Source organism: Juglans microcarpa x Juglans regia, chromosome 5D, assembly GCF_004785595.1.
Source record: "Juglans microcarpa x Juglans regia isolate MS1-56 chromosome 5D, Jm3101_v1.0, whole genome shotgun sequence".
Classification (NCBI taxonomy): Eukaryota; Viridiplantae; Streptophyta; class Magnoliopsida; order Fagales; family Juglandaceae; genus Juglans; species Juglans microcarpa x Juglans regia.
The window spans coordinates 5,970,283-5,996,863 of record NC_054602.1 but is presented as its reverse complement, the minus strand read 5'-3'; the positions used below and the strand labels follow the sequence as shown (position 1 = coordinate 5,996,863).

Here is a 26,581-nt window from a genome sequence, read left to right as displayed (position 1 = left end):
ATAATTATAGAGTACGTAAGTATTGTACACTTTATTTAAAAAAAAAGTTAATATGAGATTTAAATAAAAAATAATAATTTTTAATAATAAATCTTTTTTGTTAAAAAGATTCACGTCCAATTGATGTCTCAAATTGGAAAAAGTGAAAACTCAAGTGGTGATTTTGTAATTAACCCTAATAATTATGAGTACTCTTCGTATTCTCTGTTTTAATTAAATATTTAATGATTATTGTAAAATAATTAAAAAATAATTAAATTTTTTCAAATTTTAAAATAAAAATAATATTATAATTGTGTAATATTTTTATTCAATTTTCTCTCTCTTATTTCTGTTTAATAAAAATTTTAATTTAAATTATTTTATTATTATTTATAAATTATTTATTAATTTTTTATTTTATTTTATTTTATTATTTAAACGAAATATTATTTTCTGCACGTTTAAAAGGTAGCGAAGAAAACGAATAAAAGATGGTGGAAAAGACGAGCGAAAGACTAGAAGTAGACAAAAGTGAATAAAAATCATTGTATATGAGTCACCAAGAGGGCCATGCAGTATATTCTGGGGATGCTTACTAATTAAATATGGAAGTGGTGAATTTTTATTTAATTGGCTGGTTGCATTGGTAAGCTGGCCTACCAATTGATGTCAGGATCACGATCATGCAAAAGGTTCAATCGACGTCAGGATCGTGCCACTTTTCACGTGTTCTGTCTTAAGTTAATTATTGTGTGTCATACGTACAATTATCAGGGGAAAAAAAAGGGAAGCTACGTCAGGATCGTGCCACTTTTCACGTGTTGAGAGCACTGACATTGAAGTTTATCTTTAAAATTTGTTGAGGATTACATAATTTTTATGAATCTAAAATCTCTTTAGTGATAGCCTAAATTAGTTATTAAATTTATTTAAAATAATAATATAATAATATTTTTTTAATAAATTTTTTTTTCTTATTTTACAATTATATTAATTATATATTAATTACTAATTTAATTCGATTCTTATACTATTATTACAAGACAGTTAGAGATTAAACGTGAATAAAAAAGATTTTTAGAGATTAAAAGTAAATAAAAAATAGATTTGATAGGTAAATAGTAACCCTTCAAATTTAGAAAAACTTATCTATTTACTGTAGCTCAAAACTTTCTACTTATATATTTGACTAATTTAATGCAGTTCTATTTTGATAAAATTGATTATATTTTGAATTTAGCTAGACTTTTGATAAAACTAATGCTAATACTTTGAGCTAGTATAATTAGTATTTTATTTTTTATTTTATTTACATGTATTGTTTAATATTTTTAAATATTTTTTTAAAAAAATAAAAAATATAATATTATTAAAAAATATTTTCTTAATTATTAAGTAAAAGGAATAATAAAAAATAAAAAATAAAAAATCCTAATTGATAGTGAGAATATCATTTTTCAAAAAAAAAAAAAGAAAATCCAGAAATTAGTGCAAGGAGAGACGGGGTGGCAGCCAGCTGTCTAACCATAAATAGGGACTAATTGCAAGGAGTCAGTAATCTGATTTTTTTTCCCCTTCAAAGCAAACATATTAACATTTGTCTCAAACTAATAAATACAGCACACGAAATAAAAAAAAAAAAAGAGATATGAGATCAATGACTTGATCTTCACCTCTTTTTCATTGAAAGAAATTGCTTGAAGTGATTTTAATACAAATTGAAAATAGACGACAATACTACGATTGGAAGTCATAATGAAAAATTGTGTGCTACATTTTACTAGTTTGGACTGCTACCGAAAACTTCCATTACCGCTCTCATACGATCCTTAGTTAGGAGAAGTAAAAATTTTGGAAGATCGCAAATAGGAGATGCACTAAATCATTGGCGGACGATTGCCTGTGGCTAGAGAGTCTTGCGGTGGGGCGCATAGTGATCGTTTGGGACCGGAAAGTAGTAAATTCGTGCTTCTCGTTACTATGGACAGAAAATTAGATAAAAATCGACAAAATACAATCTGGACAGTTTCTAGACAACCCAAAAGGGAGGAGGGAGGGATAGTTGGGTCTTTGGCATATAGAAAAAATCACCTCTGGAGAGAGAGAACGAAAAGCGCTTATTGGACTGTGGTGGGGGCCGTTCTGATAATCTTAATTGAGAAATAATACTTGCAGTCGTGAGTGTTCAAGCGTCATGTAGTCGCTTTGAAAAAATGAATAAATATGAGATTCATACGAAAAGAAATTAATTTTTTAATAGTGAATTTCATACTTTTTTAAAATGACTGTACGACGTTTACATATTCTATAATTATATATAATATTACTCATCTTAATTAGGTAGATAAATAGAATAATAATAATAATAATAATAATAATAGGACGTCAAAATTAATGTCTCAATTTCTCGAGTTAATGGTCTTAAACCGTTAAACGTACGAGAAACTTTGGGGCTCAACGAAATTTAACGAGGACAATTAATTACTTGTGCAAAAGAAGACATGCGCGCATCATGAAGAGGTCGTGGAAAACTCCAAAGTTAATGATCACTTTGTACAACGTGAAAAATAAAATCAAAATAAAAAAATATTGTACCAAATAAATGGTTTGTTCCCGTGATTGCCGACTGTAAGAGTATTCAGATATTATATATAGAAGAATTAATTAGAGGTTGTTGAGAGGCTGCTGGCAGCATTAATATTAGGAAGAGGAAAGTCTTTGAACGACCAATATTATGTTGGTTTTTGTTTTCACCCCAACTTGCGTCCAATCTCCGTTAAATGGTAATCTCTTTAGCCAAATCATTAATATATTATATTATTTTGTGCACGATGATTTCATCGATCCTTTAAAAACATAAAAAAAAAATAAAACGGTGGAATGGACTCCCCACCCACTAAAATTTGCTTTGTCCTAACAAATAGGGCACCTTAATTTCCGCTGCATCAACCATCTATATAAAGGACCAATATGATTAATGTATGTGCATGCAAGAAGCTCTGAGTTAAGAGATCTACACCAAATTAAGAAGATGGATCTAGTGAATTGTGGCCAGGAAGCGAGTGAGTTGTTTCGAGTTCAGTCTCACCTGTACAAACATCTATTTAGCTTCATAGATTCCATGTCACTCGGCTGTGCAATTCAGCTTGGCATACCTGACATTATCCATAGCCATGGCCAACCCATGACTCTTCCACAGTTGGTCTCTAAACTTCACATTGACCCAAAAAAAACTATGTGCGTGCACAGGCTTATGCGTTTGTTGTCGCATTCCGGCTTCTTCACCAAGACAACAACTGTGCATGAAGATGGAGAAGAAGAAGAAGAAGCCTATGCTCTCACGCCTTCTTCTAGGCTCGTCCTCAAGGACGATCGCACCAGCTTGTCACCATTTGTTGTAGCTATGCTTGACCCTGCTCTTATAAACCCATGGTATTCCTTGGGAGATTGGTTTCGAGGGAGTGAGCTCACGCCTTTTGCAAAAGAGAATGGGATGGGTTTGTGGGACTACTGCAACCAAAATCCAGAATACGGTGACACTTTTAATGAAGCCATGGCCAGCGATTCCAGATTTATGAGGCTAGTCGTCAAGGAGTACAAGCCCATTTTTGAGGGTTTGGGTTCGTTGGTTGATGTTGGAGGTGGAACTGGGACTATGGCAAGGATCATTTCCGAGGCATTCCCTCACATTAAATGCACTGTGTATGACCTTCCACATGTCGTTGCCAACTTGCCAGAAACTTCAAACTTGAACTACGTTGGTGGTGATATGTTTCAGTACATCCCTCCTGCAGATGCAATTCTGTTTAAGGTGTGCAACTGCTACATATTTCGTGGCTTAATTCAAGTTCTAAACTTTGTTTCAAAATTTGGAGTGTATTCTTCTAAATTTACTCTCTTTAACCACAGTTATATATGATCTAGATAAACAGTTGGGTATATGGTAGATCATCGATTGGTAAAAATTGAATACCATTCATCAAATTATTTTGATAACTTTCATAAAGACAACTATATATATATATAATATTCCAGTATGCATGTGCCCCTTATGAAATTTAAGACATCTGTCAATCTGATTCTGAAATATGATATTTGACACGTACAGTGGATTATGCATGATTGGAACGATGAAGACTGTGTCAACATACTGAAGAGATGCAAAGAAACTATTACAAGCAAAGGTTATAAGGAAGGAAATAAGGTAATTATCATAGACGTGGTGATAAATGAGGAGAAGGATGATGAAGATACCACCAAAGCAAAGCTCCTCTTTGACACAGTGCTGATGGTTTTGCTCCCTGGAAAAGAAAGGACCGAGAAAGAATGGGAAAAGCTCTTCTTGGAGGCTGGCTTTAGCCGCTACAAAATAGTGGCATCCTATGGCATGAAATCCCTGATTGAGGTTTATCCTTAATGGTCGGATAAAACAATCATTATCAGTCATGTTGAAAAAAGAAATAAGGCCATCTTAAGTACTGCCATATATATCTTAAGTACTGGAGCCATGAATCTTGCTGTTGTTTACTATCATGTATAATTAATTAAGCTTATTTATATAAATGGATCGTGCTTGATTCATTGTCTTCTTAATTAAAGGCTATAATTTTATTTATAGTAGTACTTCTGCAAATGTTTTGAGACTTGTGCGCGTGCTGCAATAAGCCTAGCTAGTAAGTTTTCCACAAATTAAGCACTTTCAGGCAGCTGTTGGGTCCCGACAATTTTTTTTTTCTTTTTATTTAGTAATTAAAAAAGTATTTTTAATGATATTGTAATTTAAAAAAAAAAATAAGAATATAAAAAAAATAAATGAAAAAAAAATTCTATAAACATAAAAAACCCTTTTTTTCCTCATCGGGACGGTCTCGTGCTACATCCTCGGAGCACTGCTCTTTGGTATATGTTCTGGTATTGGTCGCTAATAACCAATTGGCTATCGCAAGCAGTACTACTTGATGATATGGCCGAAGCAAACTTATAAATTAATTTCCTTCAAATTAGCTTTCCAAAAAATACAAACTTTCATATCACCGAGAAAATATGCGAAAGGTAATTAATTATTAATTAATATTCCAACTTATAACCAGAACAGTGTAAATAGATTTGAATATCTCACACTTTTAAAAGAATATATGATATTTGCATGAGAGTTTAAAAAAGTTGTAATGATAAGATAAGATGAGTTGAACCATTTTTTGTATCCAAACAACTCCTAAATCATGTTAATTTATAAATATATTTTTGTAAGATCTCTCTGTATAGACCTTTCATTTATCATTAACAAATGATACTGTCAACAGATACTCCAATTGATTGCAAAATCGTGTATTGGGATTGGGATTTGAATGCAATTCAATGGAGAAGGGAAGTGTATGGAAGTTACAAAATAAATATAGTACCACATGCTGAAGATCAATACCAAAGGAGGAATATATAACCTGCGATGGAGATAAGAATGAATGGAATATTTAGAGGAGGAATATGCTACAAAAAGACTCCGAAAATGGGCTTTTCGGCTGGGGCTGGAGAAGCTATGGGCCGGCCGGTTTTTTATTTGCGTACCCACTGGTTCACTGTAAGCCCAGTTCTGAAGTCTAGGGAAGCTTCTTTACTCACTCTCTCTCTAAAACCAAATACATTTTACTTGCAAATGAAAAGCATTCAGAACACTTGCGACCCAGCGCAGGATGGCTGCATTTTCTTTTATAACTTTGGTTTTTCTATAATCTTATTGTTTTTTTATTTTATTCCTATGATTTAAATTAAATTCTTAAGTATTTGTAGTTCGTTTTTGAGTAGTTTTTCTTTATAATTTCAGTTTATACTTGCGATTCAAATTAATTTTTTAGTTACTGCGATCGATCACCAAATCCAAAAAGTTTGATATCATGGTGATAACTGCAATTTCATAAAGGAAAACGATCAAATTACAATTTTTTTTTTTAAATCTATTTTTTAAAAAAAATATTTTTGTTAAAGTGATAAAGCTTTATATAATAATTAGTTTTTTTTTTGAAAAAAGAGGACGGAACCTCCATAAACTTTATTAAACCTCCTTTATGCCGGAGAAAAACACTATAACAAATAAAACCTCCCTTTACAAACCAAATTTGAAAGCCCAACAACGAACTATATGATCGACACTTTACATATGCCATACCCCCGGCCTTTGTCTAACCTATACAAACCTCTTACCTCACGTGGCAACTCAGCAACATTTAAAATCAAAGAATCCTCCTCTAACGAACCAGTTCTAGTCAATTTATCAGCTACTTTATTCACTTTTCTAAAAAGATGCTTGATTAGTTGTAAAATAAGTTATAAAATAGTTGTGGGTATCTGATATTACCATTTTCTTAATAAAAACTTCAATCATTGTATATATTATCCCAACTTGATTAAGATAGAGAAGTCTCAGAAGAGGCTTGAGCACATGGGTACGAGAGGGTATGTATTATTAGTCAACGACTGTTGCAAGAGACATTTTCTCCGGGTCGCATTCATGTTATAACTTTGTCAAGGCACGTGCCCCAAGACTTCTCTTTTGCTTTTAATTGTATTGTATGAGAAATGGCTAAAATCATCAAGAGCTAAGGAATTTGCAAAACTATGGATCTAATTCATGATGCCCAGGGGAAGGGAGCGAGGGAGCAGTTTCAGGCTCAATCTCATCTATATAAACATGTATTTAACTACATAGGTTCCATGTCGCTCAAGTGTGCGGTTCAGTTGGGCATCCCGGACATAATCCACAACAATGGGCAACCCATTACCCTTCCTGAGTTGGTCTCAAAGCTCCAAATTCACCCTTCAAAGGCTGGTTTCGTGCCGCGGCTGATGGGCTTACTTGTGCACTCTGGCCTCTTCGCCGCAACAGTTCGTGTCAAAAATCAAGAAGAAGAAGAAGCGTATGATCTTACACCTTCATCTAGGGTCCTCATCAAAGATCAGGTAACCAGCTTATCACCATTTGTTCTGGCAATGCTTAACCCTGCTCTAGTAACTCCATGCCATGATTTGGGAAATTGGCTTCAAGGGGATCAGAAGTCCACTCCATTTGAGAGTGTGCACGGGATGAGTTTGTGGGACTATAACGACCAAAACCCAGAATTCCGTAGTCTTTTCAATGAAGCAATGGCCAGTGATTCTGGAATGATGAACTTGATTGTTAAGGACTGCAAGGCAGTTTTTGAGGGGTTGGATACGTTGGTTGATGTAGGGGGTGGTACAGGAACATGCGCTAGGATCATTTTTGAGGAATTCCCTCACTTGAAATGCACAGTTTTCGACCTTCCACACGTCGTAGCGAATTTGGCAGCAGACAGTTTGAAGTTGAATTATGTTTTGAGTCTATCCTTTCGGCGGAACCGAGACCGGAGCCCCTTTCGGAGAAGTCGGGACCGAAGTCCCATTTGGGAAAGACGGGATCCAGTCCGCAGGAGCTATAGCCCAGTTCGTAATGGTCAGGGCTATGCTCAGCGGAATAATGCAAGTCCCGAAAGAAGAAGAACTACAAACCCTCATAAAGAGGACCTGCATCAAGAAAACTCGAGAAGGGAAGAACCTCTCATAGGGGAAATCAATACCATAGTTGGGGGTAGGGGTGTAAATTTAAACCGGAAAACCGGTCCGGAACCGGTTCTTGAATTATGCAAACCGGCCGAAACCGGTCCAGTTCCGATTCTACGATTTCCGGGACCGAACCGGCTGGGGGAAAAAATATAAAAATTAATATTTTATATATAAGTTTTATATATAATATATAATTATATGTGAAACTTTTATATATAATATATATAATTTATAAATTATACTTATAACATAAAATGTTAATCTTAAATATGAACATTTGTAATTTGTTTGATTATATGTTATTAATATAATTATATATAAGATAATGTTATTATAATTTATAAAATAAAATTTTAATCTTGAAGACGAAAATTTAATTGATCATATGCTTTAAACATAAAATATATATATATTAAATTATATTATATATAGTCTAATATAATATATAGCTATACTAATATATAAGTTTATGACTAATACTAATATATAACTATACTAATAATATAATATTAATACTATTATATAGTCTAATATATTATATAGCTATACTAATATATAAGTTTATAACTAATACTAATTTTTTTACTAAAACAGATTTTTTTAGTAGTGCAGATTTTGTAATAGGAACAGGTTTTTAGAATAGATTTTTTGAAGCAGGTTTTTTTATTAACAGATTTTTATTTTTTAATGACAAACTTACATTTTAAAAAAACTAGAAAATCAGATCGGACCGGACCGGAAACCGGTAAAATCGGAGATACCGGTTTAGGAGGGTAACCTGTGCGTAATCGGTTTTGGAAAATACAAAACTGGTACATACCGGTTCGATCTAAAATTTTATCCAAAACTTGACCGGTTACACCCCTAGCTGGGGGGTATGCAGGGGGAGTGACTTCCTCAGCTTGAAAGGCCCATGCGAGGAAGGCCAAGTACGGAGAAGTATTCTCCACCCAACAGCCACACCACAGAGACCCTTTTAGGAAACATCTGGTAACGTTCAGTGAAGAGGATGAGGAGGGATTGTTATGACCTCATGACGATGCGCTGGTAGTAACAGCACAGATAGCCACCTACCGGACCAGGAGGGTATTGATTGACAATGGCAGTTCTGCAGACATCCACTTTTGGGAAGTTTTCAGCAGAATGAGGATTTCTCCCGACAGATTATGGCTGGCGACAACGCCTCTTAAAGGCTTCACAGGGGATACCATCCAACCAGTCGGTGCGATTGCTCTGTCCATACTGGTAGGCGTGACTCCCAGAACCACATCCCTCATGGTAGACTTCCTGGTGGTCAAGGCCCCTTCCTCGTACAATGTGATACTTGGGCGACCGTCCTTGAACCAAATGAAGATTGTGACTTCCACGTACCACCTAAAAGTAAAATTCCCAACCGCATTCGGGGTGGGGGAGATGCGGGGTGAACAGCAGACCTCGAGAGACTGCTACACTAGGGAGATGAAGTCAAAGGTAATAACCATACATACTCTTAAATAGAACCACGAGCAGGCTGCCGAACAGGCACCTCCTGCTCGGACCGAACAAGAGCAGGATGAGGGAAACAAAGGGGCACAAAGACAGATGAGACTCGAAGGGGCAGCCCTGCCACCACCTCCGACGGTGACCGAGCTAGATCATGAAGTAAGGGATGAAGAAGCGCTAAGGTAGGCAGAGCCCAACGAACCCCTAGTCTTGGTACCAATAGATCCTGGAGACCCAGAGCGGACTGTACAAATGGGATCCAAAATGTCTGACGATTTGAGCCAGTCCATGAAACAACTACTCTTGGAGCATCGTGATGTTTTTGTTTTTGCTTGGTGCCATGAAGAAATGCTGGGTATCGATGGGTCGGTGATAGAGCACCAGTTTCAGTGAGGAGAAGTACGCGACTATAGCTGAGGAAGTGGAACGCCTCCTTGCTATGGGTTTCATTTGGGAAGTTTACTATCCCGAATGGCTCTCTAATGTTGTACTGGTCAAGACGGCGAGTGGGAAGTGGATGATGTGTGTTGATTTCATTGACTTGAACAAAGCTTGTCCGAGGGACAGTTTTCCTCTCCCAAGGATTGAATTGATAGTAGATTCGACGGCCGGGCATCCATTACTCAGCTTTATGGATGCATACTCTGGTTACAATCAGATCAGAATGAGTCCTGGTGATGAAGAGAAAATGGTGTTTATCACCGATCGAGGACTTTATTACTTTACGGCAATGCCGTTCGATCTCAAAAATACGGGAGCGACATACCAACACCTGGTTAACAGAATGTTCAAGAACTAGATCGGGAGGAACATGGAAGTCTATGTAGACGATCTGCTGGTTAAGAGCAAGAAGGCCGAACAACATCTTGGCGACCTCTACGAAACCTTCGCAGTGCTGAGAAATTACAAAATGAAGCTCAACCCGCATAAATGCGCCTTTGGGGTGGAATCATGGAAGTTCCTGGGCTTCATGGTTTCTGAACGAGGAATCGAGGCCAATCCCGAAAAGATCAGGGCCATCATGGATATGCCTCCACCAAGGAATATCAATGAAGTTCAGAAGCTGACAGGAAGGATAGCCTCCCTGTGCTGCTTCATCGCCAGGTCAACCGACAGGTGCCTTCCTTTCTTTGGTGTCCTCCGAAAAGCGCGAGAATGGGATGAAGACTGTAGTAGAGCTTTTGATGAGCTGAAGGAGTACCTGGCTCACCCACCGCTGCTCAGCCAAACCACGCCTAGAGAGAACCTGACTGTGTACCTGGCGGTGTCACCCAATGCGATGTCTTCTGTGTTAACCCGAACGGAGGCGGGGGTTCAACGCCCAGTCTATTACGTTAGCAGAGCTTTTCGAGATGCAAAAGCCAGGTATCCTCGAACAGAAATGCTGGCTTTCGCGTTAGTAATCACTGCCAGGCGATTAAGGCCCTACTTTCAAGCCCACCCGATAAAGGTCCAAACCGATTTTCCCTTTAGGAAAATATCGTAGAAACCCGATACTTCAGGTTGGATGACTAACTGGGCGATCGAGCTAAGCGAGTTCGAGGTCGAATACCTCCCACGGACGTCGATAAAAGGACAAGTATTAGCAGACTTTGTAGCTGAATTCTCGAACTTCCCAAAAGAAGTGGTCGTCATACCCAAGGCAAGCCGTGGCAGGTCTATGTCGACGGCTCGTATTGTCGGGCAGGGGGTGGAGCGGGAGTGCACATAGTGACGGACTCAAATGAGAGATTTGGCTACGCGCTCAAACTTGGATTCAAAGTCACCAACAACGAAGTAGAGTATGAGGCGCTCTTTTCGGGACTAACGATTGCCAGGTCCCTTGGTGCAACTGAAGTTTAAGTAAAAGCCGACTCGCAGAGAATGTGTCCCAAATTAGGATTTCAACGGAACTGCCATTATCAATCAAGATCCTTCTTGTTACAAAATTGCAATCTACAGAGTTATGACTAGGGCATCATCATTGGGGTGGATGACGCCCTCCTTATCCTTCATGTCAAATGTAATAAAGGCTCCTCTTGTGCGCCGCTTTTGCTCAATCGGAGCTCCTTTCGTTGTAAACACTTTCTCGTACCGGGCTCTGCAGGCGTGGGCCTTTCGCCTTTAGGAGGTAGGGCCACCACCTACATATCCCCTATTATCATACAAATTTCTCCCAAGGGACTCCGTGGTCAGGATGAGGCTCGGCAGGGGAGTTGCGCAGTGGTTCTCTCTCTGTCTTAGATGAGAATCAACCCCGACCGTTTATGCTTGGCCCCGATGTCGCTCAAAGGGTTCTCCGGATATATGGTCTAACTAGTTGGAGTAGTCACCCTGTTGGTGTTGGCTGGAAAGAAACCCAGAACCTCTGTGACCATGACAGACTTCTTGGTGGTGAAGGCCCTATCATCATATAAAGCAATACTGAGGCATTGAAAAACACGTGGTTAAAGATAAAGGGAAATGGAAAACCAAACAAGAAAGCCAGACCGGGTCCTGCGGAAACCTGCAAAAATAGCCCCTTTAACTCCTTGGCCTCATGCTCAATGGCCTCAGCCCTCCCGGCGTCAAAACCTTGGCCCGCCAGCCTTCCCAGGATGGCTTCTCTCGAGGAACACGGATGTGCCAAATCCCCCCAACTGCTAGGAAGGGTTTGATGTCCGCGTGGTAGACACCCACGAACGGCCGGCATCGCTAGAACCTTCTGTAGTCGCCTCCTCATGGCCTGGGGCAAGCTTGGGCTCTGTCGCATCCTTAAACTTACTTAGAGGGACGTCCCCAGCAACTTCCCCTTCCCGATCCCTGACCTCAGGGATCGTTGTCTCCCCCAAGCGAGCCCCTGACACCCTAGACTCAGCCTCCTCATCCTCAGGTTGCACAAGTGATTCATGTGAGTGAGGAAGCTCTCGCGCCATCTCCTCCTTGGGCAAGGCTTTTTCTCCTGCCTCCGGGTTGGACTCATCTTCCCCTCGATTGAGAGGTGCCTCGAAGGTGAAGAATGAGGCAACTTCGAGTTCGGAGGTCTGGCTAAAAGGGGTGAGGGTATGGAGACCCTGTCGTCGCTAAGATCGACAACAAAAGGATGTCCCGGGCTACCTTCATCTCGGTCGGGACTCACACCTGCCTTGACAGAAGGAGTGACGAAATCGTTGAAGGGTATGGGAACCCCTCTTGGGGCGGGCTTAAGAAAGGCTTCAAAGAGAGCCATCCGGAAACTAGCCTCATTTTCACCCAGTTCCTCCTCATAAGTGACTGGCGAGATAAGAACTGGGAAAGTAACCTAAGCCGCGAACCTACTGCTCGGCGCCTTAGAGCGTAGGATTGGAATCTCGAGCCGGGGTGCCTCCATCTCAGGCCTTGAAGAAGTCCCCACGGCATCTCGGTCAACACGAGCTCTCTTATCCCCACCATGAGCTAAGGACGAGCTGGAAGGCCTCTTTTGACCTTCGGAAGCAGAGGGCTCTCTAAAAAAGCACCGACCCAGGACATAGGAACTATTTGGGGTGCTGAGGTGGTGCTGGATGTTGTAGTAGGTTAGCACGAACTCTGACATCGAGTTGTCAAGATGAGCTTTGGTCCAAGAAAGGCGACCTCCAACCTGGCCTCATCCCGATCGGATAGGAAAATGGAGATTGACTTGTCATCTGGCACAACTCCCCAAAAACCTTGAACCGAAAACTCTTGGTGGATGACCTCCCCCTCAGGATATTCCCAGCTCGAGCCTAAACAAAGAAGAAGTGCTTGGTCCAGTCCTTGCTATGAGAAAAAAACTTCTCTAGGCTGGCGATTCGCCTCAGACCACGAGTTTTGAAGCTGCAAAGATTATTGTCTAGGCGAAACACCCTGTACACGGAAAGAAATTCCCTCTCGGTCAGACTAGGATACTCCTCAGACTCAAGGTTCAGCACTAGGTGGAAGATGACTCAGCTCGCGACTAAGAGTCACCAGGCATTTGGGTGGAGCTGAGCGAGTGCCAGGCCAAGGAGGTCCAACACATCGCGAATGGGATTGCAAAATGGTAGCCTAAGTGATGGGAACCAAGGTGGGCCTAGTCTTAATGATCATTTGCAAATTCCAGATGGGCCAATTACAAGATCAAGGGCCAAGAAGATCAAGGAAGCAATGCACGGATTGGTGCAATCCACTTGGGATTAAGCTAGCAAGAGCCCAACACTCAAGATGGGCTTGAAAGAAGGAGAACCAGCTTTGATCCACTTGATTCGAGCTGTGGAAGACATGATTTAGAGATAGGGCCTATTGTTATTGGAGACTTAAATTTGGTTAAATGATTTATTTTATTAGTTTAGAATAAGTGGGCTTGAAGATGCCTGACCCACACGTCTTATTTTCAATGAACTAAGATTTTCAAGAAGGCCTTGTATTTTGGCCAAGGGCTTATTTGGAAAGTTACTTTTTATGAATTAGGGTTTTAAGAGGTACTGTAGCGTTACTGTAACCGTACTGTAGCCGCGGGTACTGTAGCAAGACACTGTTCATCAGGGGCATTTTGGGTAAAAAAGGGCTTTATTTTGGCTAGGGTTTTAATTAGGTTTAGTTTAAATACTCCTTGTAGCCTCATTTGAAGGCTAGACAATATTAAATTTTATTTGTGAGTTGAGTTTTCTCCTCTTGTTCTTGATTGAACTCTTGAACTTATCAAAGGTAAATCACAACCTTTGTGGCGTTCCTCCTTTGTAATCTGGGTTCTTGAGACGGGTTCTTCAACGGGTCTAGATTTTAATATAATCTAGGTTCTTGAAACGGGTTCTCATCGGGTCTAGATTCTCCATCCTTGACTTGATTTTTGGCTTTCTTGGGGAGTTTTCAAATTGATTGTGGGTTCAAGGGAATTCATTCCCACGGGTTCATATCATTTGGCCTAAGCCCATTCGTGAACATTATAGGAAAGAGGGCCACCTTCACCACATGGCCAACGTCGTCAACGACTGCAACACAATGGCTTGGAACCTCCAAAACAGTCGAGTCGGCGACACCAAAAGCTCTTCGTAGAGCACGAAGGTTAGCGGAAAAGGCCATTGACTCCTAAGCTAGGCAACTGAAACAAACGCGGCAACTTCTCTCCAGTGGTGGACTGTGGCCCCTTCAAGATCATTGGAAGTCCCCTCAGGGCAAACAGAAGGTCTTTCTTGGGGTTAGAGTAAAGAACACTCTTGAGAGCCATTGGAAACGAGCAAAATGTAAAAGTCGGGAATAGTTAAAAGAGAGGAATAAAGGTAATCGAAGAAGAAGATGAGAAGGGACATGGAGACAATGAGTACTTGAGAAAAAGGCAGACGAAAGTGGAAAATAAGGGGAGAAAAGGGATTTAAATAGAGCCTTGCGCCGGTTGGGATGCCCAATGCACGAAGTGACAGGGGCCGTTATAAGTGAAATGATAAGAGCAAATCTCGAGATTTACGCTACACGTAATAATGATGGAGATAAACCATCACGTACACCTCAGGCGCAGAAGAAAAAGGGATTGAGTGCGTATGAGGCACAAACCAATTAGGTAATCGTGTGGTAGGCAAGCCACCTCCCCACGCGTGGCAACGTGAGTGCAACCCGTTGTAACGGGCTTAGTTACACCGATTACGATGAGTGACTTTTGAATTCTCACTGTACGTGTGCGATGAGAATTCACGGGATATTGAGAAGGAGATTTACCTTCTTCCTTGCGTAGTATGGGAGTTTGGCCCCTCCCTAAAGGCCCAAACCAGCCAATAGGTGGCTCAATATAAAACCGATGATGGGAAGGGGGCGGGGCTAGGCCAGAGGAAGCCCATCAGGTGTGGTGACTGGAAACGTCACCCACCCAGACAACAACTCATGTTGCCAAACAGCAGGCACGCCGCATTAAATGATCTAATAAGCCAGCACGCAATACATGGACAAGCATCCACTCACCTCTGGGACAAGGTAGTGCACGCACTCCCACCCCTTACCTACCGCAGGGAACAGACTAGTGACCCACTAGTAATGTGGTATGGCAACGACTGAAATGACAAGGGAGAAAATCTGCCACCTGCATAGTACCCCATACACCCCTCTACGACTTGCCAAGCAAAGGATGGGGATCACCACGACCATGTATATAAACACATCCCGAGCATAGGTATAGTTCTCTGAACATTTTCTCCAGATATTCCCACACAAAGAGACAATTCGGACTTAGGCATCAGATGTGACCCTCACCACCCCGAGCCCTCATCTGCTTGAGTCTTGCAGGTGAAACAGAAAAATTATGGAGTTACCCAGACTACAAAACACGACATCAATAAGAAGATAAGTGTATGATGATAATAATTTAAGCCATGAAAATGAATCATAGATTATAAATGTTTCATAAGACATAAAAATAATTCATAAATAATAAATAATGAAATCTCGTAAATGTTAAACAAAAGTAGGCGATCTAGAATATGCACGTGGAATGCGTTTTCCATACTTTCCACCAAGTAATCAAGAAACAAGCTACACGGGTGCAATTTTCACGTTTTTCTTTTAATTTGCCGGATAAGCACTCGTTAATAAAGGGTACAAGAGCGCATGCACTTCAAGCCACAATTGTTTAATGATAATATTATATTATCTCCGGTGATCATGACCTACGATGTAGTTTCTGTCTCGTGGAATGTACCTTATGATGTTTTCCCCTTTCGCTTAAGTTTCTTATGTAACGTTTTTTGCACTTTTCATAATCCTTTGGAGGTAAAACCTTAATGGTATACGGCACGTATGTACGTGTATGTTTGTGTTTTAAGAGAAATTATATTTGTAATTATAGAATGCGTAAGTATCGCATATTTTGTTTAAAAAAATGAGTAAATATGAAACTCACATAAAAATAATAATTTTTTAATAATAAATCTTTTTTTTTTTAAATGCACATCCAATTGAGGTCTCAAATTGGAAAAAGTGAAAACTCAAGTGGTGATTTTGTAATTAACCCTAATAAGTATGAATACCCATTTTATTCTCTATTTTAATTAAATATTTAATGCGAATTATTGTAAAATCATCATTTATTACAAAAAGTCAAGTTGATTGGAAGATGTATATTTCATTCTTCTTACGTGGCCAGACTCCCTCTTAATAATTGACTCTAACATATAGAATATCTAATTAATATGGTGAAGTGTAGAGTTAATGTTCAAACTCATAACCTCTATTACGATATATTGTGAAATTAACACTTGTGCTAAAAACTTAAATTGATATAAAAAAAAAATGTATATTAAATTATTTTATTATGTCTTAAACAATTATGTCTATTTAGGCCATGTTTGGATAGTCAGTTGGTCTCATATCATCTTAACATATAAACACTACTAACTACAAGAAATCCAACTTTTTCAAGTGTTCAAAATCGTCACAAATACCCCTAGCAATCGCTGCATTTGAGCATTTTTGGTGATTTTTAATTTGCTGCATTTTCGACACAATTAACATGTCTTTTTTTTTTTTATCAATTTCAACGATTGGAAAAAATCGTCGCAAAAACTTACTATTTCCGGCGATTTTTGTTCGTCACAAATGTTCAAAAAATCGAGAAAAATGACATTTCCGTTTACCATTAAAATCGCTGAGAAAAGTCAATTGCGGCGAGTAAATTTGTCGCAAAATATAAAAAACACCGCAAATAACTCAATATTTTTTCTAGCATTTTGAATTATCGTCACTATTAGTATTTCCACCGAACAATTTTCGCGGCAAAAAGTATTTTTTGGAGATATTAAATCCCCACAATATGTTTTTGCAAAAAAAATAATTTCTGGCGACTTTTATTCGCCGGAAAAGATATTTCAGAAAATTAAAAAAAGAATGCACAAAACAAAATACATAAAAGATATAACAGACATCCAAATTATATGTTTTTGCTCAGAAAAACAATTGCACAATTGGGAAGCACAAAACCAAACTTACAAATAATCTAAAAACCAATGACTCTTCTCCAACTTGGGGAAATCATGTGAACAAAGATAAAAGTTAAAAGAATTATGTTAAAGTAGCAAAAGAAAAAAATTAACTAACCCTCTTAGCTTTAAGAACTTGCTTCCTTCTAGTAGGTTCTATTCCTAATCCTGTGCATGAAACTAGGACAAAATTTGTTTTATGCCCAGTTTGCAACTAGAAGACTACATAGCTACAAAATATTCGGCAGGCCACGGGCCAACAACTTGTCTACTTTTTAGTTGATTGAAGCTCAGAATAATCCAGGAGTGCACTTCATCCTACTGTTAGTAGAATAATCTGGTTTATTTGTAAATACACTAAGTAGAAAAGATTAAAAAGAGAAGATCTTCTCATATTAAAAAGACTAGATATAAGTATCAATATTCAATAAGCCTACATTTATTTTCTTAACTGACTCCTTTAAACTTAATGCATATCACTGGCCATAATATTTCTTGTTTTTCATTTATATTTTTTTAACATGACAACAACCAACTACTCCATGGACATCAATACAAATGTATGAATATATGTTCTTCCCAACTCACCCAAAAAGGTCATTATGATCCAAAGAAGGCATGCAGTACCTCATCAACTGAGAAAGAATGAAAATCGAATAAAATGTCACAATTTATCAAATGAGTCTCACAATCTCACAACCCAAAAAACAAAAATTAAAAAAAAAAAGTAATAGCAGCAAGAAATCCACCTGTGATTATCAGCTTACAATTTTTGTATTCACACTTCAATAATGAGAGATAAATTGAAGTGATTATATAATTGCAATAATATTGGCTTGTATAAAATCTTTGTATTCACACTTCTACACAATCCTAGTAAGTGTAGAGGCAGAGCCATTTTATTCCCAATTTAGAGCATGAAACTAACCAAAAGAGGCAGAGAGAAGGAAAAAAAAAAGTTATAGCAGAGTATTATGTGATTGAAACACATTTGCCACTAAAATAGACTTGGCCTTGAAGGAGGCACCCATAGGCCAAAGTACTTCATGAGCAAAGAGGGTACCTTGCATCCCAATATGCTAGCCATACTATCCACATTACCCAAGACCATGCAAAAAATGCCAGCTAAAATGAGTTCTGCATGCAAACCCAAAAACAATACTGAACTTGTCAGAATAAAGTTGTTGAACCCTACTTGGAGATAAGGGACCCTACAAATCTACAGATATGAACTAAATTTACTGAGGCAAATGTCCAAGACTTGTTGATAGATATATATATAACAGTACAACGGTTCCTTAGTCTTGTTGACAAGACCTGCATGCACCTCTTTCACTTTGAATCATGCATAAAAAGAAACAAATATATAGATAATAAATTACAAATAACTAAGTGAAAAGCTGTTATTGGTGTGTAAGGAACCTAATTTCATTGTAATTAGCACAATGAAAGGATAAGCTGTAGTGAATTGATATTGATTCTTTTAGGACTTCTAATATTCTAATATATTTCTTAGTTAGATATCATGCTGGTTTAACTCTTGATAACTTTAATCACACTCATGGTTTTTTTTTTTTAAGTAGCTTTAATCAAACTCATTACATAGTAGATGCACAAATTGATATTCGCCGGAAGTATTAAGCCTTTTTTTTTATGAATAAACATGGTTGTAGTAGCTGGCCAAGGTTAGTACTATATCAAAAGTGATTACAATGGCATCCTATCTACTATAATACTTGGTAGGAGATTAGACTAGCCTATGACAGGGATTTCACTGTCAAATGCTTTGAAATTCACTGCCCTTACACTAGGCTGGTCAGATGCTTTGAAATGCTTCATATACAAAATCATGGATATCATGGATGAATAGAGAAAAATATTGTCCAACACAATATATAAAGACCAAAAATTAATAAATAGTTAGTTTCAATTTCTTGAATATCATGGATATCAACAAGATAACAATTAAAACGTGATAGGACTATATTTGCAATACTTACAACAATGCTAACTTACATAAACATTATACATAATCTGCTAGAAAAACCAATTATTCAACTATGATATATTAAATAATTACTCACTCAACTATAATACATTAAAGGAAGTTTAATCTCCAACAAAATGCAATAAAAAATAACATTTTAACTGCTATCTACTGGTCGAGGTGACCAACTTATGTTGAACCAATCCAAACCGTGAAGATCTTCGTAACAATTAGTTGATAACCACTTCTGGGTCAATTTTATGTGGCACTAACTTAAGTAGACAATGGACCTCAATTCTTGCTTTCAAAGTTACCAAAGGACATAGCCAAAACCTATTGAATTATGTCCAAATAGAACAAAACATACATCCTAATTTCCAGAACTTAATAAAAAAGTTCGACTTGAAACATGCATTAAACTAAATAGACTCGAAAAAACCCAATTTCAAGTTTTTTTTAGCCAAGAGCCTCGGTATTAGCATAAGGTTCAACCAAATGCACTCGAACAATGTACACCTATCTTCAAAACTTATTGCGAGATCGTACATCACAATCTGAAAAATCCCCCAAGGCATTCACAAACTGAAAAATCCATGTAAGCACACAAGAATTTGATGCAACATTTAAGGAAGCACAACCAAATGCCGCCTTACCTTCAGTTTACAACTACATGGATCTAAATGATGTAAGCAATTGTCATAGATTAGTGTATCTAGTTTACCTTTAGACCATAGAGCTTGAGCAAGCACTTTGTCTGTAGGTCCTCACCTCTTTTTTGAAGGCAATGCTAATTTCAAAAAAGTAACACATAAGTGATCTATTCTAAAAGATTGACTAGATATAACTTATAATCTGCAAAATGTATTTAAAAAAAAAATACAAAGCAGAACAACATGTTGGGAGGGGTTCTCACAACAGATAGTCTACGAATGCATTATATATATATATATATATATATAAGTAGTTTAATCTATCATTACTTAGAGAAAACTTCATCATTTTTTTAAAAAAAGTAAATTGCATATTTGTGGATCACGAAATGGAAATTAAAGCTGGTAAAAATATGTGAAAAAAAATGTAGCAGCAGGATCCAAATTTTAAACACCACCCCACTAACTTTTAAACCCTAAAAAAACCCAATTTCACCGATCCCCTTCAGTAAATAAATTTGATTAGACAATTAACCATAAATGCACATGCAATAGAAGAGGAAAAATCACAAACCAACACAAAATGCTGATGGCACACACAAACCCCAAATCTAAACCTAAATTGCCCATCGACCAATACACAACCCCCCTCCCCCCCAAAAAAAAAAATCCATTAAAATTACAAAAAAGAAAAAAGAAAAAAAAAAAGAAAGAAAGCAAAAAGGAGGAATCCAAAAGAACCGCTGGGGGCATTCGTTAGGGAGGCATTAAGAAAGGTGTCTTCGGGGGCGAAGCAGATGGAGGAAACGGCGTCGTAGAGGTCACGATGGAGGGGAGGTTGCGGGACATGAGGTTGAAGGCGCAGATCAGGGGTTTCAATTAAGTGAAGAGGGAGAGATAGGCAATTGAGATACTTGGAGCCTCGGTCGACAATGATGGACTGCCTGCAAAATTAACATGGAAACGAAAATTTTGGCACTGTGCAAGGATTTTGTAGAGGAAGGAAGGGTAGGGCTAGCTTCCGCGGGAGGATAATCAAGTGAAGGAGTAAAAGCTATGTACGTAGCCGAAAATGGAGAGAAAACTCAAACTGAGGTAGCTGATGGGTGGATTTGCAGGGACCCAAAAATGGAGAACTACGAATGAAGGGAGAGAAGGGTGTGGGAAAATGGGACTTGGAAAATGGTCATCCAAGAACGAGGGAGGAGTTGAAGCAACAGAGCCTTAAACGAAGATCAAGCCGTGCGCGCAGAGAGTTGAGAAAAGGATTTGAAGGTAGACGAAAATGAAGACAATAGCGTCGAAGGGGTGAAGGGTGTTGGGGGGAAATATTAAAAAGGTTTCGTTTTGGCACCCACAAGTAATAGCGACATAAATTCCAGCGTCGCGACAATTTTTTCATATTGCGACAGCAGAAATCAACGCAGAAGCTAATAAAATCGCTGCAAAAATAAAACTTAAAGAATATTTGTCAAAAAATCACAGCATGACATTCAAAGCCTGCGGTGATTTTAAAATCGTTGCAAAAAACAGCTTATTGCAACAATTTTTTTTTTTTTTTTGCAACGATTTTAAAATCGTCATAATAGGCCATATTTCTTGTAGTGACTCAAACACAAACACTTTTCAATTTCTCTCTTATACTTTTTTATTTAATTATTACTAATTATTACAACTTTACTAAACTTCCGTATAGAATATAAAAAATAATTTAATTTTTTTAAATCTCAAAATAAAAATAATATTAAAAAATAATATTTTAATTTTATAATATTTTATTCAACTTTTTCTCTCTCCTTTTCACTTAATAAAAATCATAACTTAAACTATTCTTTGTGGTGGGAAATGCCTGCTGGTCAAACTCTTTAATGAACGTCACTACAATCGAGAGACATTCAAATCTACGATGAAAAGAGCTTACGAGGTCGGTCAGGGATATCCAGTTCAGGGAATTGAATTCGATGCTCATGCTAATCGAATTTGAGGACGAACATGATAAGGATTGTGTCCTTAAAGATGGGCCCTGGTCCTTTGATAAACACTTGGTGTTGGTCAAAGAAGTTGAAAGCCATCAAAAAGTCCATAAGATCAAGTTCACAGAGGCGTATTTCTGGGTTAGGTTGCATGACCTGCCACTTATAGCAAGAAATGAGTATGTTGGGAATCTGATAGGGAGCACGATTGGAAGGGTCATTGAAGTGGATATTGAGAAAGGTGAAATGGCTTGGGGGGAGTTTTTGCATGTACGGGTTTCGATTGATATCTCCAAACCTTTGTTACATGGAAATATGGTGAACATTGGTCTTGTGGAACCTGTATGGATTCGTTTTTCTTATGAACAATTACCCAACTGTTGTTATTGTTGTGGCCTCTTGAACCATGTCCATTTGGAGTGCAAAATGGTAGGGACACCAAAGTAGTTTTGAGTCAGAGGGGCTCCCTTATGGTAGTTGGTTGCGTGCTGGTTTTTCAAACGATGAATCGTTGGCCTCGTCAGGAGAGGCAACCGGAGGCTGGTAGTAGTAATCCGGTGGCTTCCCCGGTGGAATCCACGAGGAAGGAAGGTGATGCTATCATAGATTAGGGCGATAATCAGGGAGCCGTTTTTGGGGTTACGACGACTTTAAAGGAGACGGTTCCCTAAGACACGCAGACGTTGAACTCTAGGAATCCAGCAAAGATGGTTGAACATGAGAAGGGAGGTGATAAGGAAACTAATGCGGATGTTACGCAGGAATTGATAAAGGTGGAAGAGGGAATCACGGACACTTAGGATGATGTTCAAATGGACTTCATAAATATAGAAGAAGCCTATGTCGTGGGGACCAAAGGCCCTATTGATGGGCCAGCAATCACAGATAATGAAGCCCAAAAGGGCCTGGTTGGACCAAAGCTAAATAAACCCAATTTACTGGAGGGTCGTAAATGGAAAAGGCTATCCATCCTTAACAAACAACAGCCACCAGTTTTAGTCTCTCCACAACGGACATCTTCAACCCGCAAACGGAAGGAGCAGTTGGAGGAGGATGAAGTTACGACTCGAGTTTCACGGAGGAAGGTGGTGTCTACTTCCCTAAATGACGACGCGGAGAAGTCTCAAGATTTTTCATCGGCGGTGGCTGGATCCCAGCACCGCTGAGAGCCATGAAATGCCTCAGCTGGAATGCCCGTGGGCTTGAGAACCCACGAGGCATTCAGGTACTTCGGGATCTCATCAAGAAGGAAGCTCCCGATATAGTGTTTCTTCAGGAAACACATCTGAAGGTACGTGATTTTGAGAAATGTAAATTTAAGCTTGGTTTTGTTAATTGTTTAGCTGTTGGCAGTGAGGGGAAAAAGTGGGGGACTTGCAATGTTATGGGGGAGGGATATTAATTTGTCGATTTTGAGTTATTCGAAGTCTCATATTGATGCTTGTGTGAAAGAGGATGGGTGTAGATCAATGCAGTTTTTTATTATCGAATTTTATGGTCATCCTAATTCTAGCCAAAGAAATAGATCCTGGGATCTAATTCAATCTTTAAGAAGAAATGAGGATGAGGGGTGGCTGATTTTTTGGGATTTTAATGAAGTTTTGTTTAATCATGAGAAGTTGGGGGGGGGGAGAGAGAGAAAGAATGCAGAGTTAGATGGAAGCTTTTAGGCAAACTGTTGATGAGTGTTTACTAAGAGATATTGGTTTTAAGGGTCCTAAATTTACATGGTGTAATGGGAGGGAGGCTGTTTCTAGAGTGACTGAACGGCTGGATAGATTCTTTGGTAATCCTCAATGGTGGAATTTATTTCCACAAGCTGAAGTTGTTCATGGAACTATGGCATACTCAGATCATACCCCCATTTGTTTGGAAACTGAAGTTGCACAAGTTGAGAAAAGGAAGGATCGATTGTTTAGATTTGAAGCCATGTGGATTGGTGAACCAAGTTGTGATAACATTGTGAAGGCTACATGGAATTTTGCTAATGAAAGCAGTACAATGTAAGATTTGATGTTAAGGATTAGGGTTTGTGGTAAAAGGCTTCAAGTATGGAATCACATGGATTTTGGTAATGTTCAAAGGCAATTACAGAAGGCCAAAGATCGATTCAAGCTATTGCAAGATTGTGATTCCATGGGGCTGAGAAGAGATGACCTGCATGTTGCTAGGGAGGAGGTTCATAAATGGTTAGAGAGGGAGGAGATTATGCGGAGGCAGAGAGCTAAAACTTTGTGGTTGAGAGAAGAAGATCATAATTCAAAATTTTTCCATACTAAGGTAAATCATAGACAAAAAGAATTCAATTGGAAAGTTACAGCAACAGCACATCGAGGAAATTGTGATTTTTTTGGGTGCTTGGCTGGAAGAGTGACTGATGAGATGAATGTTGATTTGATCAAGCCTTATACTGAAGCTAAGGTGTTTGCAGCTTTGAAGCAGATGGAACCAGCATCAGCACCAGGACCCGATGGCATGGCACCTTTGTTTTTTCAAAATTATTGGCCTATCCTGGGTAAGTCAGTGTCTATTGCTATTCTGGAAGTCTTGAATTTTGGTATTATTCCCTCCTCTATGAATCACACTTTTATTTCTTTGATTCCAAAGAAGAAGAACCCTGTGAAGGTGGCTGATTTTCGACCTATCAGTCTATGCAATGTGATTTATAAATTGATTTCAAAGGTCATTGCTAATAGGCTTAAGAAGGTATTGCCATGTATCATCTCAGATTCTCAGTGTGCTTTTGTACCTAGTCGACTCATAACTGACAATGTTTTAGTAGCTTATGAGTTAGTCCATTTTTTGAAAATGAAGAGAACAGGTAAAAAAGGTTATATATCCCTCAAACTCGATATGAGTAAAGCTTATGACCGGGTTGAATGGAGTTTTTTAAAGGAAGTTATGAGCATATTGGGTTTTGAGGAACGGTTGATAAAGTTGATTATGAATTGTATTCAGTCTGCCTCTTTTTCAGTCTTAGTTAATGGGGAGCCTAAGGATAATATTTTGCCAAGTAGGGGGATTTGACAAGGGGACCCATTGTCCCCTTATCTTTTTCTGCTAGTTACTAAAGGGTTGATTTCTCTTTTGAAAGATGCAGCCAGTCACCATGAGATCTCAGGTATTAAGATTTGTAGAAATGCCCCTTGCATTAATCACTTGTTACTTGCAGATGATAGTATTATTTTCTGTAAGGCGGATGTGGGTGAAAATATAAAGATACAAGCTTTGCTGAAAAAGTATGAACATGTTTCTGGCCAGAAAATTAACACGGAGAAAACTGCAATGATTTTTAGTGGCAATGTTTCAAGGGACAGTCAGGAAGAGTTAAGGCAGCTATGGGGTGTCTCTGAGGTGCAAAATTATGGGAAGTATTTGGATCTTCCTCCTGTAATTGGTTGATCAAAATCAAAGGTTTTCTCTGTGTGAAACAAAAGGTGTAGAAAAAGCTTCAAGGTTGGAAAGAGAATATGTTATCCCAAGGTGGGAGGGAAGTATTGATCAAGGCAGTGGTACTTTCACTCCCAACTTATTCAATGAGCTGTTTTCTCTTCCCAATTAGTCTATGTTCAGAATTAAAATCAATGATGGCAAAGTTTTGGTGAGGCCAAAAGAAGGAAGAAAAGAGAATCCATTGGATGAGTTGGAGAAAAATGTGTGAGCAGAAAGGGAAAGGGGGACTCGGTTTTAAGGATCTGCATGTATTCAACTTGTCTTTGCTAGCCAAACAAGGGTGGAGGATTATGCAGGAGACAGATTCTTTGATCCATAAGGTATTCAAGGCTAAATACTTCCCTCAATGAGTGTTCTTAGATGCTGGTTTAGGTAAGAGACCTTCTTTTACCTGGCGAGGCATTTGGGAGGCAAAGAAGTTGATGGGTCAAGGATGTTCATGGAGGATAGGAGATGGTAGACTAGCTAAGGTCTGGAGGGATCCTTGGATTCCAGGCCATCAGTCTTTGATGAAGGAAGCCATTTTAATTTTGGATGAGTTTAGAGAAGCTTCTATCGACAGTTTATTTGATCCAGTTTCTAGAAGCTGGAATTTAGCTCAGCTTCGAGCTCTCTTCAATCCAAGTTTGGTTACAGATATTTTGGAAGTAATGATCTATCCAAATGAGCAACCTGATAAGATGATTTGGTCCCATGAAAGGAGTGGAAAATTCAGTGTGAAAAGCTACTACAGATTTTTTATGTTACAATTTCAGGGTGGTAGAGGGGAGTGCTTTAACAACAGGCAACAACAATCTTTGTGGAAGGCCTTGTGGAAAATGAGAGTTCCTAATAAGATAAAGGTCTTTGCTTGGAGGGCATGCAAGGAGATTCTTCCTTCCCAACATAATCTTCTTAAAAAGCATGTCAATATCGAAGGATCCTGCTGTTTTTGCAATCAACAAACTGAGGACATATCTCATGCTTTCTTATACTGTCCTCATATTTATTCAAGCTGGTTTTCATATATTCCTCTCATTCAACAGCTAGGAGTTAATTTACTAGTACAGCAAGTGGCCTTGGCAATTTTAAATCAGGGACAGGAGGAGGAGCTAGCTACTTTCTTTGCTATTGCTTGGGGAGTTTGGTGGAGAAGAAATCAAATGGTTCATGATCAAAAATTTATTGCAGTGCAACATGTCATTGATCATGCACTGTCTGTGATGCAATCTTATACTGATCTGAAACAATTGCCCAGGAGGAAAGCTCGAGAGTACTATGATTGGAAGCCCCCACCCTCGAATTGGTTGAAACTTAATGAGGATGGTGCTGTTTTTGGTGAACTTCATAAGGCAGGGGTGGGGGTGGTGCTCAGAGATGATGCTGGCAAGGTGATTAATGCTGAAGCTATTGAATCACTGGCTATTTTCTGTGCCTTACAACTGTGTGCTAGTATGGAAATTCACAGTTTGATTGTGGAATCAGATTGCTTGATGGCTATCAAAGTGCTCAATAATGAAATTCCTTCTGATGCAATGTTGGATCCATTATTGAGTGAAATACAAAAGTTGCTAAGAGTGTTTGTTGAGTGCAAGTTTCAACATG

General features: G+C 38.5%; 2 protein-coding genes across 2 annotated transcripts in view; both read left to right on the top strand.

The window, feature by feature from the left end:
- Positions 1-2,891: 2,891 nt before the first annotated feature.
- The window catches only part of LOC121266276 (trans-resveratrol di-O-methyltransferase-like), a 30,532-nt gene continuing 6,842 nt past the window's right edge, over positions 2,892-26,581 (top strand). The window contains exons 1-2 of the mRNA XM_041170056.1: positions 2,892-3,793; positions 4,091-4,473. Of these exons, the coding sequence (XP_041025990.1) occupies positions 2,960-3,793; positions 4,091-4,399 (1,143 nt within the window). The 5' untranslated portion in view covers positions 2,892-2,959 and the 3' untranslated portion in view covers positions 4,400-4,473. The remainder of the gene's footprint in view (positions 3,794-4,090; positions 4,474-26,581) is intronic.
- LOC121264798 lies at positions 23,606-24,946 on the top strand. Its single transcript, XM_041168097.1, has 2 exons — positions 23,606-24,365; positions 24,717-24,946. The coding sequence occupies exons 1-2, from the start codon at positions 23,606-23,608 to the stop codon at positions 24,944-24,946; spliced, it is 990 nt and encodes a 329-aa protein (XP_041024031.1).